The 15,702-nt window shown below is 29.4% G+C and overlaps 4 protein-coding genes and 1 long non-coding RNA gene across 5 annotated transcripts in view; 3 read left to right on the top strand and 2 right to left on the bottom strand.

The window, feature by feature from the left end:
* Positions 1-15,702, bottom strand: part of LOC113399485 (salivary glue protein Sgs-3) — a 271,041-nt gene that overhangs the window by 23,925 nt on the left and 231,414 nt on the right. The gene's annotated exons all lie outside the window — the stretch shown is intronic.
* The window catches only part of Rps29 (Ribosomal protein S29), a 123,712-nt gene that overhangs the window by 25,396 nt on the left and 82,614 nt on the right, over positions 1-15,702 (top strand). The gene's annotated exons all lie outside the window — the stretch shown is intronic.
* On the top strand, positions 2,100-3,229 carry LOC135193830 (uncharacterized). Its single transcript, XR_010309454.1, has 2 exons — positions 2,100-2,388; positions 2,475-3,229. It is a non-coding gene; the product is annotated as an uncharacterized LOC135193830 (long non-coding RNA).
* Positions 5,081-8,176, bottom strand: LOC113399399 (TRAF3-interacting protein 1). Its single transcript, XM_026638517.2, has 6 exons — positions 7,907-8,176; positions 7,724-7,841; positions 6,477-7,510; positions 6,238-6,402; positions 5,918-6,129; positions 5,081-5,306 (listed from the first exon to the last, which is right to left on the bottom strand). The coding sequence occupies exons 1-6, from the start codon at positions 8,039-8,041 to the stop codon at positions 5,150-5,152; spliced, it is 1,821 nt and encodes a 606-aa protein (XP_026494302.2). The 5' UTR covers positions 8,042-8,176; the 3' UTR covers positions 5,081-5,149.
* On the top strand, positions 9,300-15,135 carry LOC113399397 (zinc finger protein 260-like). The gene is made up of 10 exons (XM_026638516.2): positions 9,300-9,687; positions 9,763-10,050; positions 10,190-10,340; positions 10,424-10,530; positions 11,056-11,243; positions 11,664-11,800; positions 12,328-12,536; positions 12,919-13,083; positions 13,283-13,408; positions 13,713-15,135. Exons 1-10 carry the CDS (start codon positions 9,457-9,459, stop codon positions 13,953-13,955), a joined length of 1,845 nt encoding a protein of 614 aa, XP_026494301.1. The 5' UTR covers positions 9,300-9,456; the 3' UTR covers positions 13,956-15,135.

The following is a 15,702-nucleotide window of genomic DNA, read 5'->3' as shown; positions in this document are numbered from 1 at the left end:
CATAGCTCTATATGGAAGGCACTAAAAAATTTAAACATAAATCAGAAATATATAAATAACATAAAATACATTTACAACAACAGCATAAGCAATGTCAAACTAGAATCGAGAGGGGATACAATTAGTATCAAAAGAGGAGTCCGACAGGGGAACCCCCTGTCACCTAAATTGCTTATTGCGGTTCTAGAAGAGATCTTTCGAAATATAGACTGGAAAACTAGAGGCATAAAAATAAACATCAGCTATCTAAGTCATCTCAGATTTGCGGACGACATAGTTATATTGTCTGACACAGCAAATTAATTACAAGATATGCTCCGCTCTCTGCATCAAGCAAGTTGGCTCAAAAGTAGGCTTAGAGATGAATGCTACAAAAACTAAAATCATGACAAATAGCATAGGAAGGCCTATCAGTGTAACAGAAAAATATATAGAATATGTCAACAGCTACATCTACCTAGGTAAACAAATGTCATTTTCGAAAACGCACAATGAGGATGAAATCGAAAGAAGAACAAGTATAGCCTGGAAGAAATTTTGGTCACTCAAAGAAATTCCAAAAAGAGACTACTCGATAAACCTTAAGAAAACGGTATTAGACACCTGTATACTGCCTTCTCTACTGTATGGCTGCCAAACATGGATATTCACAACAACTACAAACCATATGATAACAAAAACACAAAGAGCTACGGAGAGAAGTATCCTAAACATAAGAAAAATACAAAAAATCCGGAGCAAAGCAATCAGACAAAAAACAAAGGTAACAGACGCCTTCATACAAGCTCTAAAATTGAAATGGCAGTGGGCAGGTCACATATCGAGATACAAAAACAACAGGTGGACAATAAATGCTACAATGTGGAAAGGGCCCATCGGCAAAAGAAGGGTAGGGAGACTGAGTAGACGATGGGCAGACGACTTAACGGAATTAATAGGAAAGGACTGGAAAAATATCGGCAAAGACAGAGATGAGTGGAAAGGACTGGAGGTGGCCTTCACCCGAGGAGGGGTCCATAATCAATAACAAAAACTAACTTTTACTAACATCTAGACATAAGAAAACACTAAAATTTAACAAACTACTAACATTAGAATGGATAATTAAGGTTATGGAAATAAAGACTATTATTATTATTTTTTTTATCGTTTACTACTTTATAAAATATACTATACTTTATAAAAAGAGAATTTCTCCTTACCCCTTTTAACCCCGAGGCAGAGAGAATATTTAGTATTTACTTTTTTTTAAAAGTCCTTTGAAGATATACAAAACAGTATTCTTCTTTTACAAAAGAAATAAAAAGAGTAAAAAAAGTTACGCCTCTCAAAGCGCAATACATTTTTTTATAGGCGGTATTATGGATCTACTGACAAATGGAAATTCTATTTATAATTTGATTGGTCACCACTTCTCATAAACATTGGCGCCGTAGGAAATGTCCCTTTAGTTACACTGGTTCAGGCCTTCTTCAAACCGGAACATGACAATTCTAATTATTGCTGCTTGACGGTAGAATTTATGTTGAGTGAGTAGTGCCAAGTACACCCTCTCGTCCAATGATGATAATTAGTTGACATTAATTGGCCACACAATATGTAAATATTTCCTTATTCATTTTAAAAACATAAACAGACTTAGTAGAAAATGGTCAAAATAAATTCATATAGATCGGACCAATTACAACAATTTAAAGATTAACTTAACTTTTAATAGGGACTATATTCCTATATTATTTAAATTTGAATATTCCACTTAAATCAGCCGAATTTATCTAGAATGTTGGAGACGATATGTTATATTATTTTCCCTAAATGTGTTTAATGTGTATTTCTTTGTATATAAATATATGTTTCTATGTATATAAAAATATTTATTTTCAATGGTTTGGTTTAAAACTATGCACTTTATCGCATAGAATTGGGACTTGTATTAAAATAAATAATAAACGCTATGAAACTTTGACCGCGTAGGGCAAAGGAAATTCATAATTTTATTAAAAATATTCAGACATTATATTCATAAATATATTAAAGTTGATCACATAGAACAGTCACGATTCAATAATCAAAATTCTATAATGTTTTAGTGTATGTTTTGTCTGTGAAATTGAAAACAGATTTTGACATTTTAAATTGTCTTTGGTGTATTTTGTTTTATAACAATAAAGAAACATATCTTTTGTGTCTTTTGGATTAGTTTTAGTATTTATAAATTATTTGTTATTGGCAAATAAAGAAACGATGGGGAGCTTAGACAGAGGTGTATTAACTGGATTTATATGTAGATTATGTTCTGAAATGCATCGTGTTGTTCTTCATATTTATGGAGAAGAAGGTATTCGATTATGTATATCTGAAAAAATCAATAGATATCTTTCAATAAACGTAAGTCTTATTTTATTAAACCTATTTTCTTATGCGCAATTGTAATACACGCACCTTAAAATTATATGAATTCAATACTATTTTAGGTATCACGTTCAGATCCTCTACCTAAAACTATTTGCAAGAATTGCTTAGAACGTTTGGAAAATCAACATAGGTTGGTGATGCGTATCGAACATGCAGCAAATATGTTAAAAGGTCAAAGACGTGCGCGAGTAGGCCGTGGCTGTTATGTGAGCCTGTGTGACAATTCCAATGGACCACCACATCCTCCTATACGAAAATAAGTTATCCAAAATTTTAGTTCAGGATTTAGTTTTGTTAATTAAGTTAGATATAAGATAAATGCATCTGAATCTAACAAAAAAATATGACTACAACTTTTCTCTTATTATCCTTCCCTTTATTAGAGTTGCCAAACAATAAAATGTTTCAACTTTAAAGTAGAGAAATAATTACAAGCATTTAAATATATTAAGGTATTACCTGGGTTGATCTGCTATTTATAATTATGAATGTTTACTTATAAATTAGCAGTGCTGTTAGGTAAATTAGATTATAAAATTTCAAGTTGTAAATATTTTAAGAAACATATAATCTGGTTGTTTTATTATTCTTAAATGTAATTTTAGAATAAATTTGTTACGGTTTAAGAAATAGTATTAGTAAGCTAAATTTTAGCAATAATATTATCAATAAAATTTTGTAAACTAAAACTTATGTATATTGGTTAAATTAAAATATAGTATCATAAGGTTTTTGAATTATTCTCTTGATAATTATGTAATCACTAAATTATGTTTACTCATAGCTGTTTAAATAAATGAAATTATGAAATATACTGTAATGTTATTTGGTATTAACAGCTGATTAAAATGATTAAAAAATGCATCACAATTCATAAGGTACTATGTATAATATTGTTTATTTTGTGTTCAGACTTATTTGTATAATATGTTAATTTAGGTCACTTAAGGCCAATGTTGCCAGATACATGTATGATAAATAAATTCAAATGAATATGAATACAATAATTAAATCCGACACATGCTTACAGTGATTTCCTTCATCATCATGCACTAGATGAATTATAAACATAAACAGCACTTTTGAAATCCATATGATCATCCATTGGACCATACTGGCCCTTAATGCTTTCTTGCTCGCTTTGAATTTGAATGTGAATATCTGAGGGTTAAAGAAATTAATTGATATATATTATCCATATCAGAGCAAAGATTAATTGAATGTTCAAGATTAACAGTTATATAACTAAGTTATAAGATGGATACCTAAATGTTTTACAAGTATATATCTTAAATTTACTTTTTGTGATCATTCCCATTGTGATATTTCAAATATATTTTTTAAATTAATAACTTGGTTAGAAATAACTACTCAATAATTAAAAAAAAAAAACCATAGCATTTGTTTTTATGGCAAAATAAGGAAGATATGGAAATTGAAAGTATAAAAACAGAAAATTTGTAGCAAAATGGAGCAGCACTTGATATCAAAATATTTTTTCTGCATCATGTTATTAACTTGAAAACAAATTAAAACGTTAAACACCTATCTAGACATTATAATACCATTACTAAATAAATTTAATTGGCATTAAATGTTACCAGTTGCACACATCTTACATACATCCTGATTTTAAAATTGGAGTTCTAAAAATATTTTTTATTAATAGACTGTATTTTAGACAGCAATTTTAGGAGTAATTTGATTTGAATTTTGTTTTATCAAAATTAAAGATCATGTTCTTTAGGTCATAATATAATTCATCTGTTGCTATTTATAATATCCAATGCTATACAGGTGAAATAGAATGGTACAAACTATTTAGAAACACCAATAACAGAAATGACTATTAAACAACAAATCATTTAAAAAAAAGAATTGGTGAGAGAAATTTAATGACTATTATAGAAAAAAGAAAATAGCAATGACTGCACTACATTACACAGTTCTATTGAAAGCATTTCAACAAAATCCACTGACTTTAATTATTCAAAATAATAATCCTATTCAGGGACAATCATTATCCCTATAAACAATAGATGTCATCTGTTAAGTCAGATAAAGATTTTCCACTGGATTTACGTCCTCGTATGACAAACGCCAAGGTATATCGCCAATACATGATAAAAGATAGTATATATTTATATAAATTATAATAGTAATGACATCATTACTTATAGGATATATTGGAAGATTATCCCGAATATACTATAATCTTGAAAGTTATATTGGTATTGTTCTAATGTTTCTAATCTAGATACGATTCATGTAATCGCAAAAACTTTAAATGACCTGGAAATTACCTAAAGCAGAGAAGGATCTTTGTTTGACATCGTGAAAATTACAATATAAATAGAATAAATAAAGTTTTAAATCAACAATAAATATGATATATTTTAAACTCGAAAAAAGAACATTAATTCTAACTCTTACCAGTATTTGAACAAATTGTTTACATTAACGGTCTTGTCTAATTGTGATAAATATACGATAGTGATGCTGTAATCTGTACTTTGTTTTTCATCAGAAGTACTAAGCTCCAAACATGATTTAAAAAATCGTTTCGGTATAAACCTATACCGACCCACTTAGTCACTTAGTCTGTATGAATATTAACTTTCCTATTATAGAAAAAAAAATAAAGAACACTTCAACAAGATTTTTTTAAATTTTTAATTTATACTGTGATGTATCTACAACAGAAATATAACAATAAGCAAAAGAAACAGTAATATTATTGCACGTTCCCGCTAGCTAACAACTTTTCGATTCTTAATGTATTTTTGTGTATGACCATCTTAAGATCATTAATTTTGTCATATTTCTCCGCTATATCCGTTTCCAAGTGCTTTACTTTTGAGTGGAGGGGAAGTAAGGATTCCTCATTTGTGCTGGAAAATAAGATACCCAATTGAAATTGGACAATGTTGAAGTTGTAATGTCACAGGTTTAGCATACACAAACTTTTGTCGTATTTAATTCAATTTTGTTAGGTTAGTGGTAGAATTTTCTATGTTTAAATCTCATTGTCTTTGATAAGATTAGTTGGTATATATAATACTAGTTATCGACCACGGCTTCCCTCGCCTTGTAGGGTTTGGTAGTCAGGTATTCAGCATAAAAAAGCCTATGTCTGTCGTAGGTATCATGCTTGCTTCATAATAAATTTCATCAAATTCGGTTCAGTGGTTTGGCCGTGAAAAAATAACAGATGAGATACTTAGAAATAACAACACGAAAAAGGCTAAGTTGGAAGAGCGTATATTCCGCTGGATTAATAATTAATCGGTGTATAGTCTAAATTTAGTTTTAGTTACTTTAAATAAAACTAACAAATTTCTAGTATTAATTAAATATTTGTACTTTTAATTTAGTTGATTTTAAAAGGGACAATCATTATGATTTATAATTTCGAAATAAGCATTCCCATAAGTAAAACGAATAAAAGTGAGAATCTACTTATACAAGTATTATTTTATATATACTTTAAAAATGTACTAACGTTTTTTGTTTCAGCAATTGTTTTGAAGCCTCTTCAAAAGTTTTAGTCCATTGTTGGAGTTCTTGGCGCATAATTTCAACATCTTCCTGAATGTGATCCAGCAATTTTCCTAAAGGGTTTGCGACACGCGATAAAGCTTGCACATTAAATCTTAATTGTTCTATTTCCTGATTAACAACGTCTTTAGCTTTTTGTGCTCCGAACTGCCACTCCTGAGGACAAAATGGGAAACGAGTAATAAATAACTGAATGTATGTCGTTCTTAAGCAATTATGTTTAGTTTATTGCAATAAGCTAAGATATCATTTAGTTGCGCTTACAATATTAGTCTTGCCGTTGACTTCAGAAAACTCTTTTTGTGCGTTTAATATTTGTTGTACGAGGTGACCATGCTCATTTGATGATATTTGCAATTGATCATCCTGGTCTTGAGAATTCGTTAACGCCTCTGTGTTTTCTACAATGACGATACTAGATTCTTCTTCCTTAAATATAATGTAATTAAAATATAAACATAAGACTAAAAGCTTAAATGCAATAATGATTTGGTAATATGTACCTCTTCGTTAGTTGTATTTTCAACGATAATATTTACTTTACCAACAACAAGATTATCTACGGTTGACAAAATAATTTCATTTTTATCTCGAAATCTTGGTGCACCTGGTCTCGAAGAAGAAGGTCGTCTTACACTGTCTGGTCTTTTTCCATGCGGAATATCCACAACTTTTGATTCAGATACTTTAACCACAGGTTCCACCAGGTTTGAACTTAAATTTTCCTGTTTGTGTATGTTTTCGTTATTGATAGTTGCATTAGATTCAAGTGAAGTACTTTTATTAAAGTCATTATTTAAAATTTCATTTTCATGATTGTTTGATAATCGTTCATGGAATTCATACTTATTAACTTCATCATTTTCAGCATTTTCAATTTCGTTACTTTTGTCTCCAAGAGATCCAACTTTTACTGTATCTTTTGAAATTGTCACACCTTCGTCCACTAAACTATGAGTTTCGCCATTGATGTAATTTGTGTTTTCTATATTTGAGTTTGATAAGCTTTCATTTTCTTGAGATATTTCTAAATTGGGAATAGGAATATTTGAATCGGTGTCTACGGAAACAAGCGCGGAATCTGCTAATTCGATCGCATTAGAGTTATTATTTTTATTTAAAGATGACGTCTCACTTTTAATTTCTTGGGTTTCTTTTTCTTGACCTCTTTTATTTATTATTTTAGATGATTGTGATGAATTTTTTTTGGGAGGAGACTCTTTTTTTACTACAGTATTTTCTCTTAAGTTCGTTTTATTCGGATTTTTATCAGATTTGACCAACTTGTCAGTACTTTTTGATGATATTTTTTTTGTATTTACACCCTTTTTAACTAGTTTAGGTGCATCTTTAACTTTTTTTTCATTCGGAATAGTTGGATTGCCTCTTTCTTTGTATAGTTTTACAGCTTCATCTGAAGAAAGTTTATTATCTAGTGCAAACGCGAGGCACTGTAATAATTCATTTGTTTTGTCGGGCTCTTGACCAGCTACTATTTTAGAGGGTTTAACAGTCAAGGATTTTCCAGTAGTTGTGCCTGAAATATTTTGTATTAAATTTGGGAGGTTTTTTTTGTAATTATTTTTTTGCCAAATCGAATATTAGCGTTATCTTAGCAATTTTAATACAACTCATAGGGGTAATACTACTTTGTCACCCAATGAACGAGACAGCAAACAAATACTATTGTGTATAATCCACTCCATTACTATATGTATATAATAAGCATTAAAAAAATAATGATACTTACCTACAACCGATATAATTTTAGTGAGAAATAAAATTTTGCCTTCTCTATCTTTTACGTTATCAGATATTAATTCTTCATCTTCAAACAAACCCTTAAAAAACCCTGTACTTTTCAACACCTAAAAGAAACTAGATGTTTAAATTTATTCAATAGCTATAAAATCTAAGTAATCAATGTACTTACTGTTGTAATAATATCATGTAGAAATCTGAATGGTGGTTTCTTTAACAACTTGTCGTTTAGTGGTGGCCGTTTAACATATTTCCCTAAAGACACTTGCGTAGCTTTTATTATACTTGCATCGATTACGTCTTCCATCGTACATGTTTCAGGCAAATTAACTATGATTTAAAATCATAATTAAGTTAAGTGTATTATAATGCATACTTCTATATAATATTAATTGAAACTACTTTGTTTACATTCACAAAATTAAACCGGTAACCGTGGCAACCAAAGATTATATAAAGGTTCGTCTTCACTTGGGCCTTTCTATTACTGCAATGGTCTAAATGTTTTTCAACGCTCATTTAATTAAAACGGTGACTTTGCAGTGTTGTTTAAGCAATTATTTTATTAAATTAGAGTTATCTGACTGATAATTATTGTATTTAAATTGTAGAGCAATATATAAGTTATGGGCGCATTTTAAACACTGACACGATCCATGACCGGGCTATTAAAATAATAATTGAGTGTGACTACTATTACTGGTACTTTTCTCTTAGCACCTACTTAAATAATAAGTATTGTGGTATATTTTAAAATAAGATTTTGCTTGTCCTAAATGACCCTTTGTTGATATAAAATCGTCTATTAAGCTTATTTTTTTAAAGATATTGTACAATTATCTAGGTATTAAAACACTTTATTATTCACTCAGATTATAAAAGAGTTAAGCAAATATATTAACATACGTAAAAAAATAGATAACATTAAGTGCTTTAATATATATACATATATGAATTAAAAATAGTTACTGTATAAATCTTGACCGCGTGGAAACAAGTAAAATATTTTTTTTAATAAACACATTGTAATTAGTATGGCGTATAGTAAAATTTATATTGTAGACATTTTTATACTAGAAATTTTGCTTATTACCGAGGTTCAAAACTCAGGATTTTAGTTTTTAAATATTTGTAATAAATGGTAAACAAGGTTTTGTAAAAATTAAAAAAACCATTTTTTTTCTTAAAGGTTATTATATAGAATACGTAATATGTATGGTAATATATAATTTTTGTCACCCTTTACGAACCTGCCCACATTATCGATAGTTTTATTATTGTTATATTATCTGTTACAGGAAGGTACGTGGCTACGGATTTGACAGACGACACCTTTTACTGATAATAAGACGTTTGCGAAGTCGTAAAGCTACTTTTAAATTTAGTTGTTTTATAAAAATATATATAAAGTAAAATAAGTCTTAAGTTCTAGGTGACAAGTTTTATATTATAAAGAAAAAAATAATTTTGGATAGATAGTGTGTAAAAAAGAAACTCTATTACTACCATATAAGAATCAATTTTTCCTCATATTTTTGTACTTACAATATGAATGATTGTTTAACATTTTATAACATAACATTTTAATATAGTACGCCATCGGCCATACTCTTTTGGCGTAACAAAATCAGCGCCTGAGTGAAAGTAATATCAAATTATATCTGAGTTAACTTGCAAACTAAAACTCTTAGAAAGGAGCCAAGTTGTTAATGTTTTTTTAGAATGCCGCGCAAACGTAAAAGATTAGGTAGACCTCCAGGTTCCAAAAATATTAAATCCAAGAAGGCCGAAGAAACAGTAATTAAGACTGAAAATGACGCTGACGAGTGTAATGAACAAACAAATATTTGTACTTATTGCAGTCGAACATTTGAATCCAGAATTTATTTACTTCGCCACATCAAGTACTGTTCAAAACCTTTGACGATGCCTGATGTTGGTAAACCAATTAAGGTAATGAATATCAGCTGCTAGAATCCTTCAATAATTGTAATATCAAGTCACTAATATTGTTTACTTTTCTTTTAGTCAACATTTACTTGCAATCAATGTCACAAGAAGTTTAGATTCAAAAAGAGCTACACTAACCATCTTCGAGATGAGCACTCAAATGCTCCAGGCAGTATTGCTTGCAGTCAATGCTCAGTAGTATGTCCAAATAAAGAAATATTAACAAAACACATTGAAAACATACATCAGCGAGAGATATTTGAATGTGAGCACTGTGGTAAAAAGTTTGTAAGACGCTCTCATGTCTTAAGACATATGATGCAAAGAGGCTGTGATGGCAGAAATGTGTCTGTGTTTCCATGTGAGGTAAGTGTAACACCGTCATCAACGCTAGCTCGTCAAGGATACTTGTAATTATCTATGTCTAGTAGGTTTAGACACACAATAAATAATATATTATCTTGTTTAGTGTCTTATAAACTTTAATATTTAATTTTATTTCTAGATTTGTGATGCAACATTCTCAAGGAAGGATAACTTGATGGTCCATCTTCGTATGCAGCACATAGCAAGCAAATTTTTTAGCTGTAAACTTTGTGATTTTCAGACAAGAAATTTTTCAAAATTAATTGTTCATCACCAATGTAAACACATAGGTAAATGTAAATTAATTTTATTAAAATGATTTATAAAGAAAACTAATTAGTTTTTATAAATTTCTGCAATATATTTTTCACAGAAATACCACAATATGAGTGTGATCATTGCGGCAAAATAACTAGTTCTCGAGGAGCCATCGCCAAACATTTGGAAATACATGGAGAAAAGAAATATGCTTGTGATGTGGTAAAATATTTTATTGACAATTTATATCATCTTTATAAGATTTCTGAATGGTTGTCTAAGAAGTCATTTCTATATGAATAGATACACTTTGTATAACATACATTTCACCTATAATATTAAAGTATAATTGTTATTGTAATTTGTTAAGCTGCCCTTTGAGGATAAATTTGGTAAGTTTTTAGTTCCAATGATGTTTTTCTTATCTGATTTGAATATTTGCTAAACGTATATTGTAATTCGTTTATTTCTTTATTTTTCCAAAGACATTTTGGCTTCTAAATGCATATGTGATAGATTGGTATTTAACATTTATCATATGTTCTTGATAAATCTATTTACCTACCAATCAAAGAGGTTATTTTTCTTATGCTTTATAATAAAATGGGTCTGTAAACAGTTTTACCATAGTTAAGAATATATAAGGTGGTTTCACTATCAGTATTCTCACTATTGCTAACTGACTAAGTTTTGAAATAAAACCAAAAAACAGATTTAAGTTCAGTAACACAAAATATGGTTTTGCAGTGCGGCTACAGTACCTTTACTATAGAAGTGATGCGTCGCCATGTGTTTACTCATGTGCCTGAAAAACCTTACAAGTGCAACATATGTAAACGATCCTACATCCAGAAGGTACAATTACAACGTCACATGGAGAAACACAATGGTAGTACTTGTACAAAATGTGGTTTATCATTCCAGTCCAAGGCAAGGTAAGGAAAAGACCTATTTATATCATTTATTGTTATTTCATATGATTCTAGTTGATAACATGAATTTATACAATTGTCTGGATTGTATATGAAATGTGGACAAAAATGAACTTTATTTGATTTGTATTTTCTGCGCTCTTCCAATGGATAGAGCCAATTCTGTATACCAATATATGTTTGAATACTTGATTTTGTAAAGAAGGAACTATTAACAATATAAAACATTATCAAGAATTAAAATACATGTATTGATAAAGAAAATTACTCAAGTTGTGTACTAAAATGTTACTATGCTTTTGTTTAATTGATAATACTTTTTATGACAACGAAAGAATATGAATGTAGTGAATGGGACGAGTTATTGTAATAAACTTGTAATTTAAACGAAATGTGTGACTATTAAAAAATTGGATATTTCAGATTGCTAATTCATGAAAGGGAACACATGGGATTGACAAAACTACTGTGTCCAATTGAAACATGTGTTTATTCCAAAAAGGAATTTAGTAATGAAGAGAGTCTCCAAAGTCATGTCAAAATGCATTTAGATGAAAAACGTAAGCTTTTTCTGTACCATACTATTTACTTTTTGGCAAACAACTTTGCTTCATTTTCAGAGTTAATTTATGTATAAATTATTTGTACTATTTTTAAAATTGCTTAAAATTCATTAGTCATTTTATCATCATGTCATTATTTATTTATACAGGGCATGTTATTTATTTTTCTTCTTGGTTTAAAGTGGCTATGTGGTAAATTTAATTAAACACATCCTTTACTTTAATTTCACCCAACCATATACCCAGCACATTATAGCAATCGTAATGTTAATTGCCTTTCTTAAAGTTTATATTTAATTTTGGTAAAAGTGTTAAGGCACACGATAATGCATTACTCTAAAGATAAAATGTAAACATAATTATTATAAAAATTACTCTACTAGTCAAAATTGCGTTTGAAATAATATATTCTATTCAACGATTTGAATCTTTGGTCTTACTCTCAATCAAATAAACATAAACGTAAACGTAAATAATGAAACGCAAAATGGTACATGAATAATGTAATTTTATTTTATTTTTAGCATACGAATGCGAAGTATGCCCGAAGCGCTTCCATAGTGACGCGAATATGCGGCGGCACATGAGCACGCACGCGCTGGAGCGGCCACGGCGTTGCATGTACTGCGTGGCGGCGCGCGCCTACGTGCGCGGCGAGCAGCTCGTGCGACACGTGCGCAAGTCGCACCCGCAGGTGTTCCGCGAGCGACTGCTGCACGTGCGCCGTGTGCTGGTGAACTTAATATATATTCTAATTACCCTAGACCGATTGTTAGTTTATAATATACAGTACTCCAGACAATTCTTACTCTAATCATCTACGCATTTGGTTAATTAAGTTGGATTAAAATATTAATTATAATTTAATAAGCTTAAATGTTTCATTTTGTTACTAACACTATGTCAATGGAAAATTGAGACATATGTTAAATACTCACTGAAAACTAAGCAAAAGATGTAGTTGCGAAAAAAATTTACTTCTTAATTTTTTTATCGGATACATTATACAGCAAATTCAGTTTCCTCAGACAGTTGCCCCCCCCCCTTTCTGACTTTATTTTAATTATAAATACATTTTGCAATCTTACTTTTTTCAATGAATATGTAATTGACAGGGTTCGAATTTAGGCATGGATCGTGTGCGAAAGTCAGAGTTGGAGTCCATTTTGAATGTGCTAGATGCCGAATCAGATCGCATATTAGAAGGCTACGGGCAGGGTGTTCTTTATGGCGGATTACAGGAACAAACACAATCAGAAATGGAAGATGAACAGATACAAGTAAATAATCTACATTTTTTAATATTATTTCTGTAGTAAATCAACAATAAACTAGGTAAAATAAATTAGGATACCAAATGCATAACAGTAAAAAGTGGTTTTATATTATACTGTTTGCCTTTTGTTGTCTTATAATTTTAATAATTGAGACATAAATGAATATTAATACTCATGCTAAAAGTATTTATAATTTTGATAGGAAGAGGAGGATTCTCCATTAATGTCTGAAGAGGAACTTGCAGAAAGTCTGAAGAAGTTACTCAGTCAACTGATAGACAATGAAATGCTTGAGTGCTTTGGATGGCCTGATGAGTCTGTGGATGTGGTATGTTATAGAAATAAAATACTCTTATATATAATCTATGCTACTGTTATAAAGTTGAATAGTTTGTAGGTCGAATGGAATAATTTCTGAAACCAATCCCAATCCAACAACAATTCTACTTTGGCATTGGATATAGAATCTCATATTATAGATTAAATAACATGTTATATTTTTCGTTAAATAAATTTCCATCCAATACCATTTATGTATGTAATAGTGTTCAGACGGCAAGTCGTATATAAATATATCGTAGTATAAAAATGGTTAAATTATTATAGTTTTGTTTAATTATTTCATACAATAGGTGTTAGAGAAGGTAATCGAAAATTGTGGTGCACGGGCAGCTGATCGCGACAAATGGACACGCGTGCAACGCCTGCGTGAAAATGCCAAGCATTTGTTCCTATACGTGATAGAAGATAAAAACATTGCACGTATGCTCGACACTCACACCATAGACCAAATCATCAACCATATACTCGATCAAGTTAGTAAGCCCGATGACAGCGATAATGAAGACGATAAAAGTAAAAAAATGCGTAAATAACTGTAACTGTAAGATGGTTTAAATTAAAATATAACTTGTAAAATTGTGTCCGTTAGAATTTAAGTAAGTCCTGAAAAATTGTTCTAAAATGTTAAATTTAAAACAAAGATTTTATCGAAACCGATAAAAAAGTAAAAAATCTTTTATAATAATTTATTTACATTCGTTTTAGTATGAAAAGTTGACTGTGCCTCTGATTTATATAATATTATAATTATAATCAAATAGTTTTCGCTGAATCAAAAATATTATGAAGATTCGTTATAAGTTAAGAATAGTTTTGAATATTATATTTTATTTTAAATAAGAAAAATATGATTATATTTGAATTTAAATAATATTATGACTAGAATATATGCCAAAATGTATTGTCATTATTCAACAAACTAGCTATCTATCAAATACATTTTTGATGAAATATTAATTTAATATTTCGCTTTACTTAAAATGGCTTGAATATTAAGTATCTAACAATTTTTGAAGCATTTTCTTATATCAAAAGTTGCTAAGAATGATTACTAATGAATATTGATTGTCACCACACAAAAATTATCAGCTTAAGGTGATATTTCGAAATTCCTACTGCAATACTTATGTTTCTTATAAACAATTAGGAACAAAAAAATTATTTAACTATTTATAGGTTTACAGTTATTTGAAAGTTGAAATATTATAAGAAGTAAAAGAGAAATACTGGTGTTGGATATAGAAAATACATATATAATATACATATGTTTTATTGTAAGTTGATAATAGCATATAATGGCAACTGTAAACTTTATACAATACGAATATAGCAATTGTATGGTATGTGGATTTTTAATTGTGTTATGCACAGTTGTGAATCCCAGACTGGTACTAGAATAGGGTCATTGAATGTGAAATGTTTACAATCAAAATTATATTTTTATAAAATATTATTCTTATATACTAAGTGCCTTAAAATTCTGTGGTGGTTCACCCATATCTAAGATATTGCAATTATATTATTTGTTTTATTTTGTATTAAGTTGGGGTTCTAATTTAAGTTACTGTTAATGATATAGTCAATTAAGATTTATATTAATTTACACATAAGTTTTATTGTTTATCATATGTCATTTTATTGTATTAATTACAATACATATGGTTTATAGTTATTATAATTGTGTTATTATGACAATAAATATTTTTTAAGTTATTGGATGTTAATTTTTTATACCTCTTTGACATTATGGAGTTCAAATAAATAAATTTACAGTATGGAATATCTTTGCTCTTCAAGCAAGTGATGCTTAGACCAAAGAGTTATATCTCTTGATTGATCTTGCTTGCTTGATCACTACGGCTTCTGACTTTCAGTAGATAAGAGATTGGATAGTTAGCACTAGGGTTGCCAGTATAGCCAATTTTTTTCATAATTCTAGTTCACTGAAATCATACAGAATCTAAAATTATTAATGAACTAACAAAACTGTTGAGAAATATTTGTGACAAATAAATTATTGATTTTGTTACCTAGAATATGAAAAAATCTTAATATCTTAGTACCAACATAAGTCAATATACGCTAAGAGCTCAATTTCGATTTTAATTCGATATTTTAATATCCACAAAATTTACTTTACAAAACAATTAAGGAACGCAACTACATAAACGTGTATATATATCAATACATGAGATAACTAAGTACACTTTTTGTATCTAATTATTCGATCTCACAGCCCAGTGTAGCACAATCAAATCTACCATGGATCTGTCAACAAAT

The sequence above is a fragment of the Vanessa tameamea genome, chromosome 19 (assembly GCF_037043105.1).
Source record: "Vanessa tameamea isolate UH-Manoa-2023 chromosome 19, ilVanTame1 primary haplotype, whole genome shotgun sequence".
NCBI classification, from domain to species: domain Eukaryota; kingdom Metazoa; phylum Arthropoda; class Insecta; order Lepidoptera; family Nymphalidae; genus Vanessa; species Vanessa tameamea.
Note: the sequence above shows the minus strand (reverse complement) of the source record. Positions and strands in the feature narration are given on the sequence as shown.

Bases quoted from the DNA above. Each gene is read 5' to 3' on its own strand.
- LOC113399397 (XM_026638516.2), top strand. From the start codon at position 9,457: ATGCCGCGCAAACGTAAAAGATTAGGTAGACCTCCAGGTTCCAAAAAT. The intron at 10,051-10,189 runs GTAAGTGTAACA...TTTTATTTCTAG, and splicing joins TGTCTGTGTTTCCATGTGAG to ATTTGTGATGCAACATTCTC. The intron at 10,531-11,055 runs GTAAAATATTTT...ATGGTTTTGCAG, and splicing joins AGAAATATGCTTGTGATGTG to TGCGGCTACAGTACCTTTAC.
- LOC113399399 (XM_026638517.2), bottom strand. From the start codon at position 8,041: ATGGAAGACGTAATCGATGCAAGTATAATAAAAGCTACGCAAGTGTCT. The intron at 6,403-6,476 runs GTACATATTACC...ATTATATTTAAG, and splicing joins AAAATACAACTAACGAAGAG to GAAGAAGAATCTAGTATCGT. The intron at 5,307-5,917 runs GTTAGTACATTT...CTTATTTTCCAG, and splicing joins CAATTGCTGAAACAAAAAAC to CACAAATGAGGAATCCTTAC.